This window comes from Ambystoma mexicanum, chromosome 5p (assembly GCF_040938575.1).
Source record: "Ambystoma mexicanum isolate Mex_15411 chromosome 5p, UKY_AmexF1_1, whole genome shotgun sequence".
NCBI lineage: Eukaryota > Metazoa > Chordata > Amphibia > Caudata > Ambystomatidae > Ambystoma > Ambystoma mexicanum.
The window spans coordinates 973912565-973939862 of NC_090930.1; the positions used below are offsets into that span (position 1 = coordinate 973912565).

At 44.0% G+C, this 27298-nt stretch overlaps 1 protein-coding gene across 1 annotated transcript in view; it reads left to right on the forward strand.

Moving 5' to 3' along the window:
- The first annotated feature begins 12 nt into the window (after positions 1-12).
- Positions 13-27298, forward strand: part of SNRNP48 (small nuclear ribonucleoprotein U11/U12 subunit 48) — a 279405-nt gene continuing 252119 nt past the window's right edge. The window contains exons 1-2 of the mRNA XM_069613443.1: positions 13-346; positions 7242-7352. Coding sequence (XP_069469544.1) covers positions 152-346; positions 7242-7352 — 306 coding nt within the window. The 5' untranslated portion in view covers positions 13-151. The remainder of the gene's footprint in view (positions 347-7241; positions 7353-27298) is intronic.

Sequence of the window (27298 nt, forward strand, 5' to 3'; positions counted from 1 at the left end):
CAGTCGCTTGCTAGGCAGTTTGTCCTTCTTTTGTATCTTTTTAACTTGTCCCTTTTCTATGTCTCAGTTTCCTCGCTGGCTAGGTCCTTCTTCTTTGTTGTCAGCGCTGACTTGCTGTGATGAATTGTTGTGGTGCAGTAAGGGTTGATGGATGGAGTCTGATATTTCATTGCCCGCTGCGGCTCCGCCACTGCCACTACCAGCAACTCAGCCACCGCTGCCAGATGGAGCCGAGCGGCGCGAACAGCTGCGACGGGAGCTCAGCGCTCTGGCAGACGCCTGTGATCAGGAGTTAGTGGGGGTGATGGCGGCGCTGCAGTGGAAACCGGGAGCTGGAGCACGGCAGGTACGGGAACCTCCTAGACACGGTGCCTAAATCGGGCATCTACAGCCACCCCCTGCTTGCCTCTAACTCTGCCACCTCTTTACTTCCGGTAATCCTGTTCCACTCCCACTGGATTTGAGCTTCACTCCCTCATGCCAAGGTTTATGCAGGGCCAGTGTGGGATTTGAGCGGCTTGGTGACGCAAGAGACCTGCATATTTGCATATTTACTGACAGCACCTTGTCATTTATCAGACAATGTTGTCACAGTAGTTGTGGCACGAGTGTTTTGGGGCCCCCAGGCCAGGACATTACATGTTTGATACTCGAGGCGATCATGGTCAGTTACAAAAAGTGGCCATAAGTAAGGCAACACTTTGTGAAAATTGTCTTTGGTGTACGTTGTAGGTAGCAGGACACCAATAACTTTTAGCCTTAATATCTGTCCAACGTTGACTTCTGACTAGGTTGTATTGTGATATTGGAACTTGGATATTTTCTAGGAAGGATATTGTTGGAAAATGACAACATAGACGTTAATGATTAGTAAAAGTTAGACCCTGGCGCAATGGTCATTGGCAACTCGCATATTGCCCACCTACAAAAATGTTTTGCGATCCATAGAAAATCTAGCACTTTCCATGGGTTTAGCCCAACTTATTTTTGTGAACCTAAGTTCGCCGTGGTTTTTCTGCTCTAGCTTACTATTAAAGACACTGTTATTTTAACTAATTAAATAACGAGAAGGACCATCCCGATTGTTGCATTTGTGAACACACCAGTGATTTTTTTTTTCCAGTGGTATTTGGTTAAAGTGCTATCAAAGAACGTAGTTGTGCATAATCTGCAATTCCAAGAGAAAACCAGAGAGAGAGGTCAGAGGGAAAAAGATTGGTTCAATTTTCATCTTCAGATCCCACTCTTGCTGATCACACCTCCTTTGCCTCATGTGTATTTCTTTACACTTTTCAGCATTGTGAACCTGGGACACAAGTTCAGTTTCTAGCCATTATCGGGGAAGTGTCTATCATTCACCAATTTTCCAAGTAATCATCTGAGCCTTATAGTTTTGATCTGAACATTTTCCATACGCGTCTCTGTGACAGCCATATGATGAAGGTGTGATAGCTTGAACTTTACTGATCTTTGGAAATTAAAAATATTTAGGTAATTCTGTTTCTGAAATGTGGATTTGCTAATCGGAAGATGAAATCCTGAGAGAATTAGTTGAAGTCCAGAAGCCAGAAAAATGAAACCATGGATGCACGGTCGCCACTCGCCGAATAGCACAGCTGAGAAGAACCAAAAGCCAGGAAGATGGCAGACTTAAATGCTTCTAGCTTCTTGACGTGTCGCGTGTGTGCCTGGTGTTGTTTTTGTGCCGGGGCGCAACGCCGTACCTCATGACTGGAACCTGGGGTGCAACGTGTTGGACGGTGCAGGAAGAAGATGCCAGGGAACCATCTTTGGGAGGAGGCATTGGTGTACGGGAGGAGAAGAGGTATGTGCGCGGAGGCCTCGCGTGACAATTATGTACCCTAGTCCGCATGGTGGCAAGCTTGGCTCTTCAAATAAGCCATTCCTAAGTATTTCATGGTGGCTACAGGGATCACACAGTTTGTACAGCCACAGCATTTGGATGACATTTTATTGTCCGCTTGGTGAGTAGTGCTACCATCATGACATGGTGGGTTAGTAGCTGTGTGGCCTGGGTGTCTCCACAACTACCATGTGGGACCCTGCCCCCGGAAGCTGATCTTTGATTATCCCTAGGAAGGCAACACCTTCCATAAGGGCACAGGAACTCTTGCTGGGAGGTTCCCTTCGAAGTGCTTCAAGTACAGTCCTGACATAACAAATCTTCTCTCAAATGGGGTGTTGATTACTGGAGTCCTTTTGAAGTAGTTGAGTTAGAGTAGAAAGAGGAGAGGTTTAGGACCAGAGAAGTGTTACCATCTTGGATTATGATAGGGCTGCCTACACTTCTTGCCCCCCTTGCCTGGAGACAAAGCGCCCCAGTTGTGACATGAGAAGGCAAATTACACTTGTTACAGAAGCCCGGATTAGACCCCTAAGGCCAGGCTTGCTTTGGCCCAGTTCACTGCAGCATTCTACCCTGCACTTATTTGATTCATCTGTGGACTTTAAGAAAGGAAGGATTCGCCTGGAACTCTGTCAGGGAGAGGTGAAGAATGTGCTTTCTCGGAAGAACAAAGCACTTCTCCTTACGTACCTCAGGGGCCCATTTGAGGTGACACTGCTGTGAACCAATGCCTCTGCTGCATGTGCACTGGAACCAGTTTCCTGCTCACTGGAAGTGAAGGAGCCACTGTAAGCGGCAGACTTTGTGGGGTGGAAATGCAGCACAAATGGATCACATTGTCTCTAGAGACCTTGGACTTGGGCCTCCCAGCAACTCGAAGTCCAGAAACAGCTCAGAACCCCGTTTACCACCTCAAGACTTCTTTGATCTGACTCAACTTGCTTGAAGCCACTAAGTATGTGCAGTGCTGCTTATGACGCTCTAGGAACCTGGAACTGCTTGCTTGTTTCTTCACGCTGTCTCTGCACACCTGACCCAGTGAAGCGCATCACCGCCATGACTCAACTTCCTGCTGTCGAAGCACCCGACTCACTGCATCCTAAGCACTGACTTGACCCAATAGTAGCAGCATCTTTACCTAACTCAAAAATCTGGTTTGACCCACTAGAAGCCATTGACTCGCCCATCTCAAACACTGACTCCACCCAGCGAATGCATCGTCTCAACCAGACTTGAGCGCTGACTAAATCCACATGGAACCTCGCCACTGGAAGAATGTGACCCTACCGTTTGGATACTGGCTCTACTTCAGAAAAGCACCAAGAATCCTGGCTTGATACTATTGGGCACCCATGACAACTAATAAAGCTATTGGCAGTGCTCCTGGTCAGCCTAGCCTTGAAGGGCACTTGTGACTAAGGCTCCACTCTTTGCCTTTTCAAAACACTTTGAAGTACTTTTGACATTTACTGTTCAAACCAATTGTCGGCACCTGGGTCTTCATCCAGAGAACCATGTTTGCTCTGAATGGCTGAATCATATGTGTTTCATTTACAGGGGTGAGGAGTTGCATGTTTTGCACGTTAATAAAAGAGGCGAAGGAGGTGTACCCAGTGCTCCAGATAAGATTTGGGAGTATTTTATGCCCTATTTTTCAAAGTTGGGAGTAAAATATTTTAGCACCTAGAAATGTACATCCAGTTCCCAAAGGGAGTATTTTACAAGCGAATAAAAATATGGTTTTAACTGGACAATGGAAATATTTTTGAAATCATAATTTCTTTGCACCTAGTTACTCATGCATATTAAGAGACATGTTACTTCTTCTATCGGGCAGTTATAATAGTAGTTTTTTCCTGTGGTACTATGTTTACTACTAGTCCAAACATATTCATGGAGCTGTGTGAGTGAAAGCAGGGGCACAAGGTTTTACGTGACTTTTCTGTCCTATTTCTTTTTTGTTAGGAGTATTTTTACTCCCTGTTTTGATATTTTTTTGTTTATTTTTGTGGTAGTAATTGCCTATTTTTAGTGAGTAAAAGTGGCCGATACACTGTTGGACTGTATCTGTTTCACCCTTATGATTGACATCACTGCTGCTTTAGTATTAGGGAGGAGCTGAGTAGTTGTTTAGACATTACTCATCCCCATAATCCTGCAGAGCAATAGTCTCATTGTCAGTCTCATGTCTTTTTATCGTACGTGTGTTGCCTGTTTATTAGCCAGGGATTGAACTCATGAAAGAGCTTGTGACTGGCTGCTCAATGCACACATCTGCTCCACCACGTGGTGTGTGCTTGAAGCACCAGCTCTTCTGCATTGTGGTTGAGTGTGGTATTAGAGGCGAAGGCTAGGCTTGGGTTCTGTAATCTTTGGCTTGCCATGTGTTTTAAATTACAACTCCCGTAAGCACCAGTCTGTATAGACAAAGGTGATGGTCATTGGCGTCATACTCATAAATAAACGTGTAGTTAGTCGCAGGTTGCGGGACCCTTTCTAGAAGCACAGTTGGCACCAATTAGCTGCTCTACACATCCTCAGGAAGCCATCCATTCAAGTCTTGGCTGTGGCCAAGCATTTCCCGTTCAGCCCAGAGCCATGAAAGCTAAATTTGGATCATTAGTTTCTAACAAAGCCAATTTCGTCCATAAGGGCACAATCCATAGTAATTAAATGTTTAATGAAATAATCCAATCCAGCTCTACACAGACCTAGTGGGTCACAAATGACTTACCTCTAGGCCCAATCATCTGGTCTTCAATTAAAAAGCCAAACTTGGCAATGAAAAACAGCTGGAACTCTGATCCTGACTCCTATTTGCTAATTAAATTGGGTGCCTGACAATCTTTCTCTTTCAGGTGGTCTGGTAGGGGGAAGTAATGCAGTGACCCCTGCCTGGCCTTGTGGAAATAGCCAGCAGGCTAGGGAAAAACCACTGGGCTACACTGATGATCCATTCTCAAACTGAGGTTCATGAATGGATCCTCCCCTGTGAATAGAGTATGCCTTCTGCCTCCAGAGACTGGTACAATCTGGACCCCAGTTCCAAGGGATCAGAGGAAGAAACTGGATCTGACGAAGATGGTTTATGGCCTTCTGATCAAGAGAGCAATTGCTCCATTGTCGTTTCACAAGCTACTATTCAGCCTCAAGTTGGGGCCACTAATCTTTATGAATTGGGCGACTCCAGTAATGGTGCAACTGCATCTGGAGAAGATCCACATGAATCCCTTTCTGGACAACTGTTTGATTATGGGGTCCACCCAGTTAGAGGTTCTGCCCAGGAGGTGAAGGGTCCTTCTGGAAAGCCTCGAACAACAACTGAGCATCAAACCGGACTAAGCCAGGGACTGGTTGAGAATGCAGGGGCTGATGGCAGAAATGCTTTTTCTAGTGGAGTGTGCAATTTTCATCTTATGCACACAGTGAACCACTGGAGACCATATTCCAATGACTATGATCGTTTGATTCCAGTTTCCCCAACCAGGCGTAAGGGAGCCTCTCCAATGGTAGCTGGTTGCAGAGAACTTAAAAAAGGGAGTGTCAATGAACCTGGGGTAGCTGTTACTTATGACAACAGAGGCAAGTCACCAAATTGGGAGCAGCTCCCAGTCAACGGTTCTCCCAAGTGAAGTGGCCCCACACGCAGAGCTCCAGATCGTCCAGCTCTAGAGAGTTGTCAGCAATTCACATGGCCTTGCTGGAATTTGTGTTGGGCATCGTGGAGAAGACTGTGTTTGGTCCGGTACGGACAGTATAGTTGGGCCACTCAAACAGTCCTGGATTTCCTATTTGAAGGGGTTGTCGATCTCCACTTTGAAGGTGTTCTGGGCTGCGGTAAAAGCATTTACTATTCCTTGGGCAAATAATGTAAGCGTTGGAGGATATTATCCCTCATCTCTTCAAAGGGTTAATTTTATTGAATCCTCTCAGACAGAAGTTCCCCAGTGTGATCTTCCTTTAGTTGTTAACACTGCCACAATTTTAGCCGTTAGAAACAGTTGAGCTAGAGTTGTTGTCCTAAAAGACTGTATTCCTGGTCGCCATTTAATCTATGCGTAGATAAGGTGACCTGCGTTTTCTGGGGTCCACCCCCCCACCCCCATTCTATATATGGGTTCACTCGGATTCTCTTATCTCTTGGCGAATAAGAAATTGTGTGCTCTGCGTGTGTCTATAGAATTGAGGTGGCAAGTGACTTTTTTTTATTTATGGATGGCTAGTAGCTTGCAACTTACATGTTTGCCCCCTGATTTCCCTGTCTTATTGCCCGCCCCCCAGTTATGCAACTCTCTGGATACTTAACAGGGAGGCCCACAAGGTGGACAGACTCTTTGAAGTACTTGATTCAAAGTTTAGGCTGTTACCAGGCTTCAAGGTGCTGCAGATGCGAGTCAAACTAGGTTCAGCAAGTTGAATTTGTCCAAGTGGTGAGCTGGTGTCAGTTTGAAATGGGTGCTCGGTGTGGTTCGAACGATTCCGTTGGGATGGTGGTGGTTTGGTTAGCATTCCACCTTTTCTGAGCTTGAATTTCCTGCATCATTTTATTATTAATAAACATTTAAAAAACTGGAGCTTCTACAGCCTTCACGGATGGTAATCCTTGACATGTATCTTTTGGTAAATGGCTCTTTTTATATTGTCCTCTCTTTTTCTGCTTTGATGCCACAGAGCATGCAAAGATGGAGCTCTTGTAGGGGCAGCAGCAAAAGCCTTTCAGGAAGAACTTGAAGGGGAAAGTGCCATCACTGCATAGCATGTCCCTTAGCCTGCACCTATCATAGCACTAAGTTATCCAATCCCTGCAGAATTGTACAATTCTAATGAACGGTTGCTGTTGATGCGTAAATGAGTGTGAGCAGATGGTTAATGGCTGGATGCCCGAGCAGCAAAGAAAGAGCAAGAGGGGACCATCTGAGGTGTAAGTTCAAGGTAAAGAGAGGCTGTATTTGAGCACTGTGGGGGGGGGGGGGTCATAGGAAATTAATTTTTTCTTTTTCTTTAAAATGATTTCTGCTTATGCTACATTGTTTGTTTATTTTAAATAATTATGTCTTATGGTCTTGTCCTGGAATATGCTTCATTCACAAGAATGTGTTCACATAAGCAGAAACCTGCTCTCTTCCACTTTCGTTCCATCTCTCCTTGATATTCATGTGAAGATCTCATCCCATTAGATTAGATGAGATGGTTGGTTGTGTTAAAAATCCAGCAAACAAATGCCTAGACTCTAGTGCATAGGTTTTTAAAATTCTATATAGGCTGATTGTAGACATGGCTCACCCTTGTATGTTTCACCCTATTTGCTCACTCTTCATTCCATATCTTACCCGTGCCATATCACCAACGGCTTATTCTGTTTGTTTGTTTTCAGGGTGGCACAGCACTTTGTCCTTATGATCAGAATCACCGGATGCCCAAGTCCTCTTTGGAGAAGCACTTAGCAACTTGTAAATTAAGGAAACTGGGATATTCTAAAGAAGAAGTATGTATATTTTTGCTTGTTAGCAGGATTTTCTGGGTTATTTAAATATGTATTTGGGAGCCTCTTGGGAGATAGGTGCCTATTTAAGAGTTTGTGCAGTTAAAAAATGAAATGTTGATCAATCTCATGGCTGCTTTTATTTAGAGGGGTGTAGGAGGGTAGCCTTTGATTACTTGTAGATCGTCAGTGTTCCATTGCAGTGCTCAGTGAAATGGGCCAAAACGTAAGAGTCCTGGATAGTTCGGTTACATTTGGGTACACATACACGGTATTCACTGGTTTTCACTCTGGCTGGGACGCTCACAGTATCCTCAGAGATGTTTATGCTCAAATCGGTTATTTTGATACCTTGCAGAAGGTTTATCAAATACCATTTCTCTTAGCTTGCTTTTCTGATTCAGTTGTTTTTTTTCTAATGATTTAACTGCTATCCATCTGAATTTCTTTCAGTTTTTACTATTTGTACATGTAATATTCAGTAACTTCTAGATGTATCTTCAGTTACAGTGCTATTTGTAAGAGTACTTAACCTATACTTACTGGCCCAGGCCGTCGCAACACTGATAATAGCAAAATGGTAATGTCACCCCCCCCCCCAGTGCCTATGGCTGGCAATTGAGGTGGCAGAATTTGTTTATTTTCCTTGAACTATCGATTTTTAATGATTTGTATCTTACTTTAAAGGTGATCAAGACACTTATTATGGTGAATATGTTACGAGAAGTCAGGGGCTCAACTGGACCCACACTGGTTGTGAGGGGCTAATCCTTCAAACAATGGGTTGGGGCTACTGTGGTGAACCAGAAAGAGGACTCTGATGTGTAGAGGCCATTTTCAAGGAGGTTTATTAAAACAAAAGAACCAAAATGCCTACTAGCCCTATCGCTATGAGGGGAGTTCCCTACCTAGTAAACCAAAAGCTAAGGGTGCACTTTAAAGTCCAAAATGAATTTCTTTGGTCCGAATCCTATCCAACTAACTGGACCTACCACTTTAGAAACAACCTCTAACTAAAAGGGAAGGGTGAGGCTTTGTACTATAGCCTCAGCAGGGCAGCTGCCTGACCTTTTATCCTTGGTTTGTTCTTGGGCTTTAAAGTTCCCTTTTTCACAACAGGATATTCTTCCCAGTCTTGATATCAAGGTATTTGGTTCAAATTCTCCTGTTATTGAAGAAAACTCTCTTGTGGTGAACATTTCTGTTCCTTTAAAACTTTTTGGTAAACAAACAAAATAAAACCGACTTCCTTCTTAGAGGCATTGTTTCCCCCCCACCCTCCACCCAAGTCTTGTTATCCTTTCACTTCACATAGGGCGGCTGTCCACCCGGTACTGAGTTCTGTAGCTTACTGTTCCTTTCTCAGCCTTAATTGAAAGTGTTTAAATCTCGTCCTCAATCCCTCTTTCATAGGGTGTCTGCACACTCTGGCTTCTCAGGCTCCCTGAACCTTGTTAGCTTTCCCAGCTGTTATATCAATCCTTTTTCATAGGGTATTTGCACACTTTGCTTTGTGAGGCCCCCATAACCATGAATGCTTTCCTAGCCGTTATTCACAATGTTCGTTCCTTGTAACGATCTCTCCGTCGGGTTTCTCAGGCTCCCGTAACCTCGTTGGCTTTCCCTGCGGCTGCTTGTCTCTGTAGCTATGGTCTGACGTGTACACAGCTCAGGGACTCTGGCTCCCTCAAAGGCAGGTTACGGATGCCGAGACCATATCAGCCCAGCACTGCTCTTTTGTGTTGGTGCCACCATATGAGACGTGGGCATTCCCGTCACTGCTCCTTCTCGGACCTTGGTTCCTTGGTCGGTTAGAACGCCAACCCTTGGGCGTTCAGCTCACCGCCGTGCTCGCCCTCCTTGCTGCCACTGGGTCCGCGGCCCAGTGTGGCTCTGCCCCTCCAATGTGTCAATGATGGGGATGGTTGCCCCTGCGTAGCTGTTTCCTTTCCTCAGTAGGAGTTTCCTCTGTTATATACATCATAGGAATAAACAGAACAGTGTCCTTTGCTGACCATGGCGTTAAGGCTGCGTTAAGCATTGCCTGTAGTCAATACATGTAAAGAAGGATCTTTGTTGAATATAGTTGTTTCAGGAGATATTAGTCTTTTCCACATCCATATATGCAGAGAAGGAAGGTGGTTTGTCTGTGAGTTCCTCTCTGGAATGGGAGTTGTTGTCCCCAAGAGGGGAGTCCCGCCCAGTGAGGTCCCACTTGCCCAGGCCCATAGGTAGGATACTGCAAAGCAGGCTCACCTCTCTAGCCTCAAACAGGGTTACTCCTTCTGGAGAGAAGGGATGGATTGTCCAGATTCGTTACACTACCTTCAGAGACTTGGTGGGTTTGGTGCAAACATCTTTGTCTGTGGGCCCCTTCTCGTTCTTCCACAAAGAATGTTTGTTTTCCCCAAATGCTGCATTTTTAAGCACCTTAGGCCAGTGACCATCCACAAAACACTTGTTTGTACCTGTCGCCATGTTAATGTGGCTGTTGTTATTCAGTGAGTAGTTGGCTTTGTCAGTTGTTAAGTCATGGTGTCCAGCTGCATTGTATTTTGATTCCATGTAAGCCTGAGTGGTGCTTCATTTTGTGCTTCTGTGAAGTGTCGTGGGCAGTCAGAAAAGGAGGCCCTGGATTATTGACAGCACGTTTTGGGCCCTGAGTTTGCACCTTTGCATAGTGTAACCTGTTATTGAATGACCTATGCTAACATTGTATAAATGCGGGCATCAAGGGAACTGACATTGTAAGAAGTGCATCCCACCCAGCAAGGGGCATTAATAAAATGAGTTGAAATCCATTACAAGGCGAGTGCATTTCAAATAGTGTTATATTGGCAATCAATTTTTAACAGTGGAATGTGTGTACAATGTTCCATTATCTGCTATACATGACAACGGATCCGCAAGCGCATTGTACTCTGCCGAAGCTATATAGAATTGGACATCTAACTGCTAAGATCTCTGCACAGATGATATTGAATTCTGACTGGACCTGCTCCTCACCCGTCAATGGTTGTTGAAGGGTGTACCACTGACGCTTAAATGATAAGCCCTTTCAGACCCTTCCGTTTGTCCTGTGCATTACAAAACATTGCACATGCATCTGTACCCTTGAGGGACCAAGACATCTTCCCTGACGCATATGTGCCTCTCATCAACTATTCAAACATAGTAGGCCCTTGGGCTCACATCAGAAAATCATACTGAGTTCTGCTCCTATCATATCAATTGATAGTAATAACCTGACATACATTTATCATTCGCACCCTGGGAGAGGGTGCTGACCAATCGGGTTGCTCAGAACGTCTGTTGTATTCTAAGGTACAAGCCTGTGTTCCGAGCACCATGGTTAGCCTGCGCTCCCTTCCCTTTCTGGCTCCCTCTTCACCCTCACCTTAGCACCCGTGTAGTTTTCTACATGGGTGCTAATGGTGTGTTTTTTTTTTTTTTTTACATTTGGAAAAAAAAAACGTACTTTGACGTCATCAACATTGAAAACTGACTTCCAGCACTGGGAAGAAAGACACCATTAGCACCCGTGTACAGAACTACACGGGTGCTAATGGCGATATGCCCCTCAGCGTGCTGACCCTTTCGGAAACGGCACTGCCACCCTCGTTAACGGACCTGTGCTGTGTTCAGGGCCCTTAACTTGGGCCCCTTGGAGCATATCACCTCAATATTATTTGTTTGGTGTCACGGAAGAAGGATGTGATTATTTGTACATAAAGCTGCCACGAAACGGCGTGATCTATCATTAATTATGCTCTTCATTCAGAACCAGGAGCTAGTAGCATGTCGCAGATCTAGCGTTTGTGAAATGCAAACTTTAACTTTTCGACCATTGTAGACAATCCAAGATGCTTGAGCTGTCTTCAATGCTTCTTTATAGGCCTTCTCGTATAGAAAGTTAATGTCGCATAAGTATGCGGATCTATGTGATCACTGCAACGCCCATAATGTTGACCAGCATAATGCAGAGTCCCATTATGGCGTGGCGCAGTGATCACATGGATCACAGTGCTCTGCATCCGCCCTACCTGGCTCCCCGCCTCGGCGGCGCACACAGATGTGCTGCCATCTCGCCTCTATCCCTACGGCATCGGTTCTCTCCCACTAACGTGGGTCAGAACTGGCACCGCAGGGGCTCTGCTCTGCCCCTACCACCCCCCTTTTTTATTTTTTTTATTTTTTTTGTCTGCCGCTACCATCTGATGGAAGCAGGGCCCACCCTGCAACCCCTGACCCCCATTACACTGACAAAACGGGGTACAACCCCGCAGACACCCTTCCCCTTAGTAGATGTAATGGTGGGGGGGGTCGTCATTTCAGGCACAGTAAATTAAATGTTGCCATGTTCTGGGCGACATTTTGGTGCAGTTCCGCCGTTGGAGCCAGAAGTAGCCCCTGGTAGCTATTGGTGTCAAGCTAACCAGACTCTCGAGGGCTAAAAGCAGGAGCTAAATAGCTTTCAGTAATTTCAAACCCAATTTACTCACGTTTGGATTTGGTACTACTGTTTCCCAGAGCAATAAGGTGAAATTGACTTTACTTACATTTGTAACTTTCTAGACCCAGCACACACTATCTTACAATGGGTGCTGGAGGGGTTACTTAGTATCCCCTTTGTCTAGCTTCTCATGTAACATTTTTGTTACCCTTTTCTCACTGAATGGCTGGTGGCAGTGGTTTCGTTTTAACTACCGTGGTGTGCATTTACTGCGGGCTGCGTTTGCCGCTGCAGGAAAGCACCCAACGGTGCCATTTTTGTCAAAATGGCCCTGGTCTTTTTTCGCCATTTCTTTGTGGCAAGGTCCTTCTTGAGATTTACTCTGCGTGCCAAACCAGGTTTGGTCCCATTGTTTGCTTTGCCTTTGGCAGGATTCACGAGTGAAGCCCGCCTCTGGCTCCAGGGTGTCTGGGGTAGGCAGGAAGTGAGGGAGGTGCCCGAAACTCCCTGTGCTTAGTCTCCTAGGAGACCCAAATGCACTGTGTAGTGATTGGCCGGCTAACTGTCCGGCAAGGACAGCCATCCTGCTGGGTGACTGACAGCTAGGCTGAAATGAATGGGAGAAAACTGAATAAAAGCTGAGGCTTTTGGCTTGGAAGGCAGTCGATCACTGGACGAAGAATCTGAAGAAGAACTTGAAGAGGACGCCTGCTGCAACTCCTGGACCGTTGGTTTGCGCGGTGAAGCTCTGCTGGTGTGTTGAACTCCAAATCCGTATCGACAGAGAAGCCCCTGCAAGGACGACCTCTCTCCTTGAGTTAGTGGGACCAATCGACTCCAAAGTAAGCCACCTGGACATGTGGTTGAATTTCCAGAGTTGCTGCTGAAAACTGTATAGCCAGGGAGAGGAACACCAGATTGTGTGCGCTGCTTTTAAGCTGGCCTAGAGCTTCAGGAAGATCTTCCGGACTCCCAGGAAGCAAGCCTGAGCCCCCTCAACAGAGTGCGGGACCCCAGAAGCAAGGAAAGTGTATCTCGACAGCCAGGAACCACAGGGTTGCTATTTGCGGTAGACTCGATGAGCTGAAACACTGAAAAGCCACTGATTTGAAGATTGCTGGTTGCAAACAGTGACCATCCCATTGCAGTGCAGGAGTCCCTAGTCCTCCCTCTTGTCCCCACAACTGAGGCCCAGGAACAATGATATCTGCAGAGCTGCACAGGAACAGAAGTCATCTGCACTTTTCTTCAATTCAAAGGTACTGTACAAAGTCTGAGAGAACTTACCTCTTGCTGTAGAGTTGCTTGCATCTTCTACAACTCACAAGTCTAACCCTTTGTGGCCCTACATTTGATTCTTCTCTTCTTCAAAGACTTCTAAAACATTGTGCAAAGACCTTTCTACTTACCGTCATCCTATATAAGACTTTTGACCATTGACTTTGGCTTAGCCTGTTGTACTGAATGACTCTTCTTAGGGGATCCAAAAGTATTTGCCTGCTTAAGAATATGTGTGGTCTCTTGTTCTAATAACCTTTTACCAACTTCTAACAGTATTCTAAATGCAAACAGTAAGATATTAATGTTCCCAGCACCCTAGCTATTGAAGTCACCTGAGGGTGTAGGTTGTGTCTGTGGGCCCTCCCAAAAGGGTCTTTACTGATTTAGAAACTAAGAGTGTATAGTATTGAAGTGTATTTGTGTGTTAATATTATATTGATCCCTTCTGAAGAAGGCCTATTCTAACTGACTGATAAATTAATAATTGTTTATTCAAGCAACCTTGTGTGTAAGTGTTTATTTGAATATTTGTCACTGTGAATCTGTGTAACTCCGCTACAGCTCACATTGTCCCCTATTGAGATAAGCCTGGCTGCTCAACATGCTACCAAAACTGTGTAGTACACGCTTATACCAAAGGTTGGGTTTCCTATACCTGTAGTCCGAGTTGTTTGTAGTGTTCCCAGAGGGTACTGCATACAAACTTTACCTAACACCCCGTGCTGTGCATTTGACTGTGCCTTTGCTAGTTTCCCAAAGGTCCATCTTCTAGATCCTACTGGCTTTGTTAATGCAGGTTTCTCCATAGACTTGAATTGTGAACACTTTTTTAGTTGGGGAAACACTGGCGAAATCCCTTTGGGACAGTGTACGTTGTTACCTACCAGTTGCTAGCTGTGTTTTGTCAAACCTGTACTTCCTAATGCATACAAGTGCTTTTACTGACCTTAACTGAAGTCACTCTGTGTGCTGGGTATGAAAAGTATATGAAACATTATTAGCCTGCTTTATTGTTCATTTTATGATTGATTTCCATTTCCAATTGAATTTAGTAGTTGCTGCATTTTAGATTGTCTTGTGTGCCTTGTGTATATGTAAATACATTTTAAAATAACTTTAAGTGAGTGTTTTCTTGGATCTCTGTATGTACTGAGTTCTTTTTACTGCTCTACAGCTCACATAACTCCCTAAGATAAGCCTGGCTGCTCAGCCACTCTACCGACTTGTGCAGTACAGGACTATGTTCCGAGTTGGGTCCCTGTGGGCGTGGCCAAGTGGCAACGAAGATGTCTGCTTGGGTGCAGAGCTCCCTTGAACATGGGCACTTATTCCTGACTTTTATTAACCCTATAATGCTATCTTGGACCAGCTCCGTCGCGACATTCATGCCGGTAAGAGCTAAGGTATACCTCTGAGGCGGGGTCCCCTGTCGGCTGTGGCACACTACATATAATACCCCTCAAACACCTCTGAACCACTGCACCATTACGAACGTTCCTTTTCTGCCTTCACTGGCATTGTTGCAACGTCTCTGAGCCGGCTACCGCTGCATGTGTTCATTGTTGGGGCCCCTCTCCCTCAAACGTTGCCTTTCCTTTATCTCATGTCATCGGGCCCAAAGATCACGTTACTCCCAGGCTTCAACTGGCTTGTGGTGGTCTATTCGATATTGACACCTGGTGGCCTAATATAATATTGCTCTCTACATTTGTTTTCTTCAGTTTTCTTCAGCTTACGGCATGCTAGAGCTGCTTTTTACTTTCAACCATGGCTGATCACACCAAAACCCCATCCTCCTCAGATAATTCCTCATTTAATTCCTGCATGGAAAAGATTTTAGAGGAACTCGGCAGTATACTTTCCTCCATTTCCACACTTAAATCTCGTTCCTCCAACATAGAAGAAGAACTTAAAGGCTTCAAAAATTAGATAAAAACATTTTCTGGCAGATTAGATAAAGCAGAAGAAAGAGTCGCTGTTGTTGAGGATAAGGTGGAAGGCCTTGAAAACGTGCAACAAAGACTTGTACAACTAGAATGTGATGTCACCGATTTGGAGGACAGAAATCGTAGAGATAACCTATGCTTCTAAGGGATCCCTGAGAAAATGGAAGCAGATGACCCCTACATTTTCTTTCCAAATGGATCCCCTCCGTATTAGATACCACTTTTTCGCCTCCATTAGAACTGCCGCATGCCTGTGGAATAAGACCTAATTTCTCTGGCAACAATTCTACACCTAGAGCTTTCATTGCTTGCTCTCTAAACTCTATTAGCCTCCAGAAAGCATTCCCCCGTTCTTTTTCAGGGGCATAGGATCTTCATCTCTTCAGACTTTTCCAAAATCACTCAAGCCAAGAGGAAAACATTTCTTGACATGAGCCCTCTTATGAAGATCCTTTATCAGATATGGACTACGTGAACCCACAAAGATAATTATCATCCCAGATGGGCCTACTAAAGAATTCACAGAACCCAGCAATCTCTTCAATGTGTTTCAATCTATACTGATGGATACTGCTTCCCCAGACTCTTCATTCAGCTCCTTTAAGTCAGATCCTCAACTTCAAGTACTTTCATTCAGAAAACCAAAAAATCGACATATCAAGTTTACCTCTCAGCGTAGCAGATCTGTTTCATCAATCCCTCACAATCGATCTCTCATTAAAAATACAGATCCTGCTCTTTTTACCTTACAAACTTGATTGGAATACTATCCTTGTTGCACTCGACCATTATTTAGTCAGAAAAACAATTTGCTGTATTTACTTAACTTTGTTATTTTAACTTGATCTATTTGTCACCCAATCTGCCCTTGTTTCTGTAACTTTGGACTTTAGTGGCGTCTCCTGTTCGTGGACTCTTCACTTACGCTCTGTTCGTCTCTGTGTGTCATGACCCCGCACTGGCAAGTCAGCCGTCCAGTTAGGGCCAGGTCAAAGGCCTTAAAACCTCATCCAAGACTCTTTTGGAGTCAGTCCTTTGGCGCCAGGCTCATAACCATTATGAAGACCAACGTTAGAATGGTGCTATTTACTTGGGACTATTTAACTTGGGGGGAGGGGGTTCAGCCAACATGGAGGCACACACATAGTTCAGTTACAAGGAACTGAGCTATGCAGTCTAGTCTTTTGGGTGTGGCAGGCCTAGGACTTCTTTACCTGGACTACTTTGGGTGTGGCAGGCCTGGGACTATTTTGCCTGGACTACTCTACCTGAGACTATTTAAACACCCAAACAGCAGAACATGCTTTGCGTTATTCTGCTGTGGGCAGCGTAACGCCCACCGTGTCCAGTTGTTTGATGTCAGCTTACCTGAAACCAAGGACCTGCAGAGAGAGAGAGAACACTATGAAACTTACCTGGAACAGTATCCTGTCTTCAGTTCCACTCACCTGAAGGTGCGAACTTCATCATCCGGCACCGCATGCATCCTGGAATACCATAACCTGGAACGAGGAGAAAGAAACACAGCATTAGTAAGCCTTTACTCACGTTTCCCCCCCGAATGAAGAAAGCCACACAATTCTTACCCGGGTAGTCATCTCCTCGTCAGTATCATTGCTGGAACATTACGGCGCTCGGCGAGGAACATCGCAACCTGCATGGAGAGAAAAGGCAGGTTAGCAATATAAAAGGCGAAACAGTGCCGTGCATCGCGTATTACTCACCGGACAGCATCGTGCACACCGCGCTTTCGCCTACCGGCCCATGCTCATCTTCGAACTGCATGACAACACCAAAATACCTTTCCATACCTAAAAGGAAAGAAGCAAGATATTATTATTCGAACTAAGAGGAACATAAGGACTGCATATAAAGACTGTAAAGCAGCAAACCTACGGAGTCGCAGGAGGCCTGGATTCCCACGGGGGGGCTTGCACCAGTGAAGTAACTTGGTCGCTGCTCGCCCCCCACAGCTACGCGCCCCTGCCACGAGGAGCAGGACGGAGAATCCACCTTTTACAATATTAAGATGAGGAGAGGGGCCAAGGGGGAGGAAGGAGTTGAGGCCAAGGGAGGTGGGAAAACAAAGGCAATCTGGTATTGAATCCAGCTCTCCTATATTGCAGACCCATCTTTAACCAGAGGCCTTACCAAGGGACCGGGAGAGGGTTTGAGAGTGCAAATCATCCAACCAGGGCTGGGTGGCGTCCCCGTGGATACTAGGTGAGCGTAACACTGTGCTCTGGTATCCCCCATGATACTCCTTTTTTATGTCTATTCTGATGAAACTCAACTCATTCCTTTCACTATCATTCATGTTTATATCAACCCTATTTATCCTCTGCTAACTCTTAATTGTCTTTTTCCCCTTTTGTCATGATCCCACCCTTCTGTTCTTCCCCATTTACTCCGGCGATGCCACAACTTATGGAAGTTTTTGCTCCACTGGCTCATTACTTACTTTGTGTCATGCATATTGTTAATTTCTACTGCACTCTTTACTTTTGTCATATACAACTTTCGATTCCTAATGTCGAAGTTCTTTACTTGGAATGTTAAAGGGTTAAATCGGCCCATCGCCCCATTAAACGCAACAAGATGCTTGCCCAACTTATAAAACTTAAAGCAGATATTGCGTGTCTTCAAGAGACTCATCTGAGGTCTGTCAACGAAAACCTCAAAATCAAATCCTCTTGGGTCAGCCATACACTTGTCTAACGCTCCAGACAAAAAAGGTGTCTCCATTTTGATCAATAAGCACCTAACGTTGAAGAAAAATATTCTTAAGGCCGTTGGATCATTAAAGAAGCTATTATTAACCATTTACCAGTAACTATGCTTAATATCTATGGTCCCAACACCCGTAACCCCCTTTTCTTGTCCAATTTTTTTAACCTAAAGCTTGTGCAGAAGTGTCCAGATAGACTTAACTTATGTGGAGATGCCAACCAAGTTTAGATTTTACCCTTGATCGCAAATCTATCTCCAATTTTGTTAATTCCAAATCCTACAATAGTTTCCTCAATTTGCTACATAACCTCAATCTGATTGACTCTTGGCACTTTTGTCACCCAGATGCAAAAGACTATACATTCTATTCTCCCCATCACCACACCTTTTCTATATTATATTATATTTTTGTTAATCCTTCATTGACCTCTACTATTATCAATTCTGAAATCTGCCCCATAACTATTTCCGATCATGCACCTTTCTCCACCACTCCAGAATGGATACCTATACCTAAACTCTCTTGGATGTCTGAAATTTAACTCATTCCTCCTTAAAGACCGATACTTCATTGACAAAACCAACTCTTTCATTGAAGAGTTCTTTCTCTACAATCGCCCAGAACATACCGCCATGCACAATAATTGGGATGCTTTCAAAGCCTCCCTCCGTGGGTTTATAATTCAATTCTCTGCTACTAAAAAACAAGCCAAATCCACTCATAACACATTATTAACCTCAATTAAATATCTTGAAAGGTCGTACTATGCTAACCCAAATCCTAATGTTGCAAAAGCTCTCATGAATAAGCGTATTGCATTTAACAAACTATACACTGATAAAGCTGCTAACTCTGTACTTCGATATAGATCTAAATTGTACAGTGGCTCCTACAAAGCCGGAAAAATGTTGGCATCCTATCTAAAAAACCAGAAAGAAAAATCGCTCATCACCCAAATCCTTTCTCGCGATGGCAATAGATTAACTAATCAAAAGGATATAAATTGAGCCTTCCTAGACTTTTACTTCAACCTATTTTTTCTCTGACCCCTCTATTAAGACATCCGAAATCCATTCTTTCTTTGGAAAAAAAAAACCAAGAAAAAAATATACAGATCCCATTGACCTTCCCCTCTTAATACACCTGTTTCCTTAACAGAAATTAAACGAGCCATATTAGATCTCAAACCCAATAAAGCACCACGTCCCGATGGATTTTTCCATTGTCTTTTATAAAAGTTTGATTTCCATTTGACCAAAACACTGACAAATATATTCTTTCTTTGCCGAAATTGGTCAAATCCCTGGTTCCTTTGGCAAAGCGCTTCTTGTACCATTCTCCAAATCCGATAAAGACCCCTCTCTGGTTAAAAACTACAGACCTCTCTCATCAACTCTTGACTCTAAAATATTAGCTAGCTAAACTCCTAGCTAAACATTTAGAAAAATATCTTCCTAAACTTCTACATATTGACCAATCTGGTTTTATCAAAGATCTTTATGCTTAAACATGCTACTGTTTAATACTCTATCTCACTCCAGAATTCTAAAGACCCCTTAATCCTCTTTGCCCTTGATGCTGAAAAAGCCTTTGACCGCATGTCTTGGACCTTTTTTATGTTCGATTCCTTAAAATGGCACGGCTTTTCTCCCTATTTTATCAGTCTGATCCGATTCTTATACTCCTCCTTCAACTCAAATTCTCATTAATAATTCCCTCACTTCCTTTTTCCAAATAAAGTTACTCGTCAAGGCTGCCCCCTCTAACCCCTATTATTTAACCTTGCGCTTGAACCCCTTTTGCAGAGTATAAGAACAAACTCTAACAAAAAAAATCTTCAATAATAACATAGAAGGGAAGTTATCTGCTTATGCAGACCTCTTACTCTACCTTTTCAAATCCTGCCTTCTCCGTCCAACATTTGATATCTACCATAAATAATTCCTCCATTGTCTCAGGTTACAAGTTAAATCTTAATGAATCTGAAGTGATGCCTCTCACTAACGCTTGTACCCCAACCAATACTCCATTTATTTGGTATGTCATGGCAATCTTTGCATATTAAATATCTAGGACTTTATATTGCTAAAGATATTCCTACCACAGTTACCCTCAACACCAACCTCATGATAGAAAAAGTAACAAAAATGGTTTCTGGATGGTCACCTTTTTTTTTTATCTTGGTGGGGGTCATCTCGATTTCCATAAAAATTATTAGTCCTATTATCCTATACTCTCTGGTCCCCATAGCAATTCATACCAAATTCTACAAAAAACGACTCCCTGCTTCTGAAATTCTCATGGAATGGAATTCCACACACACACACCGGACTTCCATCACACTTCCCCACATGGATAAAAGGCAGAGCACAAAAGCACACTCTGGCAAAACACACGAAGAAGCAGCATTTCCGAGATGGCAGTCTAAACCGATGAGGAAGGTGGTAAGACCAGAGAGGGCTGGAAGGAGGGTACTACCCTAGACCTTTTCAGAGAAGAACCACGACTTTCAAGAGGCCTCGAGTAAAGAAATGGGAATTGCAGTTGGCGAACTCTGCAGTGTGTTGCAGGCACATGGGGCCCTCCCACATTGATAGCCAAGGCGCGGAGAAGCGATTGCCACCATGGTACTGTCCATGGCTCCAACAACAAAGCAATGCCAGTGAATGCAGCACAGCCAGTGAGTCGGAGAGACTGGCAGCAGACGAGATTGTTATGCTCAAGGTTGCAAGCAGTACCATTGTATGAGGGAAGCTGACTCCTATGTGATTGAACATTATGAAACTGAAATAGACCAGATACAGAGTGATCCGGCGCCACGTGGGTGCTCACTCGTAGGGCTCTGTTTGGTATTGAACTGAGTGTGTGAGAATTATTGATAGCCTACGAATTGAAATTGGTCAGAGCCCGGCTGAGGGAGGCTAATTGTATTAAAAGGATCTGAACCCGGCTGAGGGGGATCCAGGGTGAAGAGTGGCTTGCCCGACTTGAATATTTGGAAAGGAAATGTTTTCGTTGTTCTTGGTACATCAGGCCCTCTGAATCAAGAAACTTTGAATATAAGACACTTGGGCACAGCAGGCCCTGATGTTAGTTAAAAGGAACTGTGTCCTCGTGCCAAAGAAGCCCAAGAGTGTGCCTTGTCCCATGCTAAAAAGGTGGGGAAGGGAGGCCAATGGCCTGAAAATCCTGACTTCTAATCTTGGGAACACTTCTTTTTCGTGAGCATTACCGCACACTATTTTTAACTTAGCACTAAGGATTGGCAATAGCTTTTCTTTAGTATGGGCCCTTTTCATTCAACTCCACTAAGACTGTATTATTTGATGGTTGTAGCTTGCTCCCATCTTAGATTTAGGTTTAGATGGGTGTTTTGCACACGCTTGATAAGTTCAATCAACACCCTTGAACTGTTGTCACTTGTCTGTCTTACTTTGATACCATGTGTTGGGGAGAGTTTTCAGAAATGTGCTAATTCCCTTCTACCTTAGAGAACCACCAGCTCTTTTGCTGGACTTTAGGACTTTTTATCCTGGAGAGAGTGAGACCTTTTTCCCCACTCTCTCATGCATTTTATTTTATTGATTTGAACACTGTTTCTTTTGGTTTTGGAGTCTGACGAACTCCATAGGCATCATCTTTTTACATTGTGACACACTGCACCCTCAGTGCAGTGTCAGAGACATCCTCTGGATTTCTGCTACGGTATAAATACCTTCTCTTGGATAACTACTGTTTCCAAGAGTAGTAAAGTGACTACTTACATTTCCTCTTTATAGACCAAGCACACTCTATCTTACAACAGGGTGCTGGAGTGGTTACTTGGTATCCCCTTTGTCTAACATCTTGTGTAACATTTTTGTTACCCTTTCTACAATTAATGGCTGGTGGCAGTGGTCTACCTTTTCCTACCATTGTGTGTTTTTACTGCAGGCTGCGTTCGCAGCAGCAGTATAGCACCCATGGGTTCCTATTTTGTCAAAATGGCCCCGGTCATCTTTTTTTCGCAATTTCTTGTTGGAAAGGTCCTTCTTGAGGTGCGCCAAACCAGTTTGGGCCCCTTTGTTCGTTTTTGCCTTTGGCGGGATTCATTGGTGAAGCCCACCTCTGGCTTCAGCGTGACTGGCAGGGCAGGAAGCAAGGGAGGTGCCTGAAAACTCCCCGTGCTTAGTCTCCTTGGTTACAGGAATGCACCCAAATGTGTTTGGCCGGCTGGCTGTCCTTTGAGGACAGCCACCCTGCTGTGAGAGTGACAGCTAGGCTGCGAATGAAGGGGAACGACTTGCATAAAAAGGCGAGGTCTTTTGCAAGGAAGTCAGAGTCCACCACTGGACGAAGGAACCGAAGAATCTGGAAGAGAAGCTTGCTGCACCTCCTGGACCGTTGGTTTGCCCGGTGAAGCCCTGCTGCAGTGCTGAAGCTCCTTTTTCGACATCGACTAGAGAAGCCCGAAAAGGACGACTTCTCTCCTTGGGTTGGTGGGACCAATCGACCCCAAGACTAACTCGACTGAAACCCCGCACTTTGCTGGCTGTACTTGCATTCCTGCTGGAGGAACAGAGTGCCAGGGGACAGGAATACCAGAATCGAGTATTTTGTTTTTAAAATGGACCCGAGCTCCAGGAAGATCCTCCGGACTCCCTCGAAGCAGGGCTAACAAAGCCTGAGCCACTTCAACAGAGTGCTGGACCCCAGAAGCAAGGAAAGCCCACAAGGTGTCCAAGAACTGCGGTGGTGCTATTTACGAGTAGCTGAAACCGTGAAGTGCTGCTGATCTGAATTGCGCTCGTTGCTGCCGCCAAACTTCCAATTGTAGTACAGGAGTCCCCCAGAGGTCCTCCCTCTTATCCCCACAACTGAGGCCCAGGAACAACAGCAGAAACAGAAGCCATCTGGAACCATTTCTTCAGACCTAAGGTACTGTGAACTAAGGGGTATTCGCTGCCTTTGTGTGTGTGTGGCTTGCTTGCTCTCACTGGAGACTTGCAGTTGCTGCCCTTAGCAGAGTTCCTTGCAGCTTTGCCCTAAACAAGCCTCCCAGCTTGTGGCCCAACAGTGCTTTCATTCTACAAGAAAACTCTCTATAACATTGTGCAAGCCTTTTTACCTACCTTCAAGAAATGCCTCCACTCCCCTAGGCTTTGCTCAATTGACATTGGCTGTCCTGGCTCCCTGAAGACTCTTCTTACCTTCTGACTTTGTGTTTAACTATCCCTCCAAAAAGTCATGCATACCTTACTTGTATAGCTGGGAAAGGGTTCATTTACGTTGTATTTGTGGGTCCAAAAGTGCTTACCTGTTTGAGAAACTTGTTAACCATTGTTTCCTTTTGCTAACCTTTTCCCTTTTGCCACTGCTTCAGTATTACCATTTAAGTGTGAAAAGTGATATATTAACGTGGGTGTAGAAATATCTGAAGTTTCTACTTAATTTATTGAACGGAAGGAGTGTATTTTGAAGCATATTTTTATTGTTGCCAACTGCTCCCTTCTAAAGAAGGCTTATTTTAAAACGGACAAATTGATAATTATTTAATCAAGAAACCTTGAGTATAAGTGATATTTGAATGCTTGTCTCTGTGAAACTCTGTTGCAACCCTACGGCTCACATTTGAGATAAGCCTGTTGCTCAGTCAGACTACCAACTTGTGTAGTACAGGCCTATACCAAAAGTTGGGTTGCCTATTGCCAAGAGGACAAGGCTGGTGTAGTCTCCCACAGGGTTGCTGCATACAATCTTGCCTAACACCATGCCTTCCTTACAGTACCCATCACCACTAACCCCGGTTCTGAATAATCCAAAATAACTCTAAAATGGCAAGAGGGAGGACTAATAAACCTGAGGATGGGTTCCACTAGACTTTTAAGCATACAGGGTCTGAGTCAGCCTCGGGTAGAGCAAAAGATAACAATTCATAACTCGTCATTGGATAGCCACTTCCATGATAAGTAATTGGGCTTGTAAGATCATGACAAAATCATGAAAATCCCATACTACAACCGTAGTATAAATGTGGAAATCCGTAGATTTCCCCGACCACCTCCACACATGTATATGGTGAGTACGGCCACTTGAAAATGACTCTGTTGTACGCAAGTTTCAGTCAGACTTAACAATAAAGGCTCCTTTTGTAGACCGTGTGAACCGGATTGATGTTTCAAAATTTGCCTGGACCATTACATTTAAGAGCATTTTTTCACTTTTAGAAATGTATAGTTCTACTCAGCAATTAATGTCTTGCTCAAATCCTTCAAAGAACAATATTGTTGCCCTTACTGTATCGCCTCAAGATGTTATCGCAATGTCAAACAGATGTAACTCTCATAATAGAAATCTGGATGAATGTATGCATATGGTTTAACTAGACGGTGTACTTTTTTTCTTTATTTGCAAGACTGTAAACCTTTTATGGAAATATATAATTGTCAGTTCATGTTGAATGCATTCAAAAACAGTCATAAAAAGACTGTTGGGACCTGAGAAAGCAATTCCCCAAACAAAAGGAAAGCAAAATCTTAGTTATTAAGGGGACTTAAGAGTACAGCTGCTGTCATAGGACTTAATATGCTAAAGTCGGGAAGGATGTAATTTGAATTCAATGGCAGATAAGTTTGCACTTGGTTGGTTGCCCTTTTTTTTAAATTTCTTTTTTTTTTTTTAAAGTTGGTCACCAAAATACTTTTCGCAATTGATGGTAGAAAATTAATTAAAATACAAATACTAACAAGAAAAACTAAACAACAACAAAAATACAAAATTCCAGACACTGATGCATATATAAGACACCCGCACCCAAGGTGATAATCTTCCCTAAAGTATTATTCTATAGCGGATTTCAATTCATCCAACACTCTTAAAACTTCCTAGGAAAGGAACGTTTTCTTCCCTGCTGATATTCTGTTCCAGAATTCATCTGAATTGATCCAGAATTCATCTGAATCAACAGTATGGACAAAACAGGAGAAATATTTCACTTTATTTTGTTTTTTTAGTGGCAATGCATGAATTTAAAAAAAAGATGTTTCACACTCTGAACTTCAGATTTGCAAAGATTGCATGAGCCCTCCCTGTCCATTCCTTTATTCCTCATGCTTCTTAGTTCTCTAATTTTGAAAAGGCCTGAGATAAGGTAGCACAAAATCTGTAGGTCGATCACTAATTGGTAAGTTCTTAAAGAATTAAATTCCTGAAAAACTGTCCCGCTTCATAATCCAGTCATTCTGCCTAAATTGTTTATTTTTTTTTCCCTTTTGGGGATTCTCTGCCAGTGTCTTTTCTGTTGAATCACAATTGGCCAGCACTTTGTAACTTCTTCCTTCAATACTGCTACAATTGTATTGCCACCCTTATTTAGGAGAAGCTTGACATCCTCATACAAAGAATCTTTTTTAGGACTTCTAATGGAGCCATATAACGTAACCCTTCTCCACACCAAATGAGATTGTAGGGATTGTAGACCCAATTCATAGCGTAACCGTGCTATTCGGAGTGACCTAGGAAGTTTCAGTACCTTTTTCCAAATGAGGCCTTCCATTCTGACCCAACTGATCTTAATAGCCAGTTTATCAATCTTGATGCCATACAACAAGACCGGAATCACTTTCCCTTATAGAATTGGGCAAGAGGGAGCAGAGTGCATCTACAGTATAAATGTAGGATTCTTTTAATTTGGGATACTAGTTGGCTTAGTGTAACCTCTATTTCCAGCTCTGAGTTTTGTAAAGAGGTACTAGCTCTTATAATGAATCCAAGATACTGAATTTCTTTCACTACTGGAAGGCTCTGTGAATCTAATTCCAACAACATGACAAAGGTCATTTTATGTTGATCGTCGGGTCATTAGCAGGGGAATAGTTGCCAAATGCTGTAATCCGGCATTGTAGGCCTATGGATGTGTGATCCAATAGGACAACATCATCCATGTAGACGAAACCATTCACTTTTATTGCACCCACTGTCGGCGCAGAGGTTAAAAAGACGAGGAGCTACGATGCATCCCTGTCTTAGACTTTTCTCTGTTCTTATTGGGAGGGAAAGATGACACCCTCCCCCTGAACCCCCTCCCCCGCACCCCGGTCCAATATCATTTGAATAGATTTATTATTATGAAGGTGAAGAGGTGAAGGTAAACTATGATTGAAGGAAGGCCCTCCGAGATTTCCCAATTTTTCCAGCTGCCCCCAAAATTTGCCTCCATTTATGGTGTCAAAAGTCCTCGATGGGTTAGCAAACCACCATAAATAGGAGGCTCCCCCATCCTACTCATATTTAGTGTATTTAATACGGGGCCGTTCAGTGTGGTTGACAGACCTTTACGCAAACCCGTTTGGAATTTCTAGATATTGGACTGGTCAGCCCAGTCTTCCAATTCTCTCAACCAATCTCAGAGATTTTTCTCTCTACATCCATAATGGCGATCGGACAGTAATTTAAAGGATCCGTCCAGTCCCCCTTTTTGTGAATTGGGATTACTGTGGCTTTATACCATGTAACTGGGCAGATTGTCATTTCCATGGTGTTCGCCACAGGAACACTTATCTGTAGAGTTGAAGGAACCCCATCCTGCCTACATCCTGGTTCCCACCAAAGACGAGGCTCAGGGTTCCTTCAGGGAAGAGCTTTGCACCGTATGGAGATTTTCATGATCCTACGGTGCAAACAAAAAGGGTATGCATGCAAGCCCCTGGTGCCCACAAGAGGAAGTTACTCCAGATAAGTCATATAGGTCTTTGGTAGAAAATACCCTCATCGAAGGTTGCAGTGATGAAAACTATGGGTGCAGAGGTCTGAGTCGAGATTGTTTACAGCGCTCAGCAGTTCTGGTTTATACTTGAGGTTTTAGTCTTAAAAGATGCTTGTAGCTGGACGTCTGGACCACGCAAAAGAAGGCTTCTGCTTCGAGTCTAATGATGCTGGGGAAGGGCAGAAGATGCAATTGGTGTACAGCAGTCTCCAGGTGAACTAGCCACATGCCTACAGGTAGCATTGGAGGAGGATGGGCTTAGTTTCCAACAGACAAAGATCTGCAGAATTTTGAGTCATGATGATCCATCCATCCAGCGACAGAGCAGCACTGAAGCTGTGCTTGGTTCCCTGACAAAGGAGTGCCTCACTCAGGATATCTAGATTTTCCAGGCTGGAGCAAATGTGTAGATCCCATGAGCTTCAGCAGGGTGCCAAGAAAGATGTTGGATGGTACACCAGTTTTTCTACTTGTCCAAGGGAGGGAGACACCTGGAAGGCTTCCCATGGTCGAGCGAAGCAGATCTTCACCTTACAAGAGTTAGCTTTGTCAGTTGAGATTTTGAGAGGTGACCCAGGCATCCGTCAAAGTCCTGTCCTTGTTTCAGATACATTTTCCAGTGATCAGCAGACTGCTGAATGGGTCCAAATCCCCCACCACCCCCTATAGAATCAAAGCTGGGTCATGGGGATCTAGCCCACTTTTGCCAAATGCATTTTTACAGACCAACCCCCCCACCCCCTCCTTAAATTGGGGTAAGGTGTTTATATATGGTGGTTGGGATGGTAAGGGGCA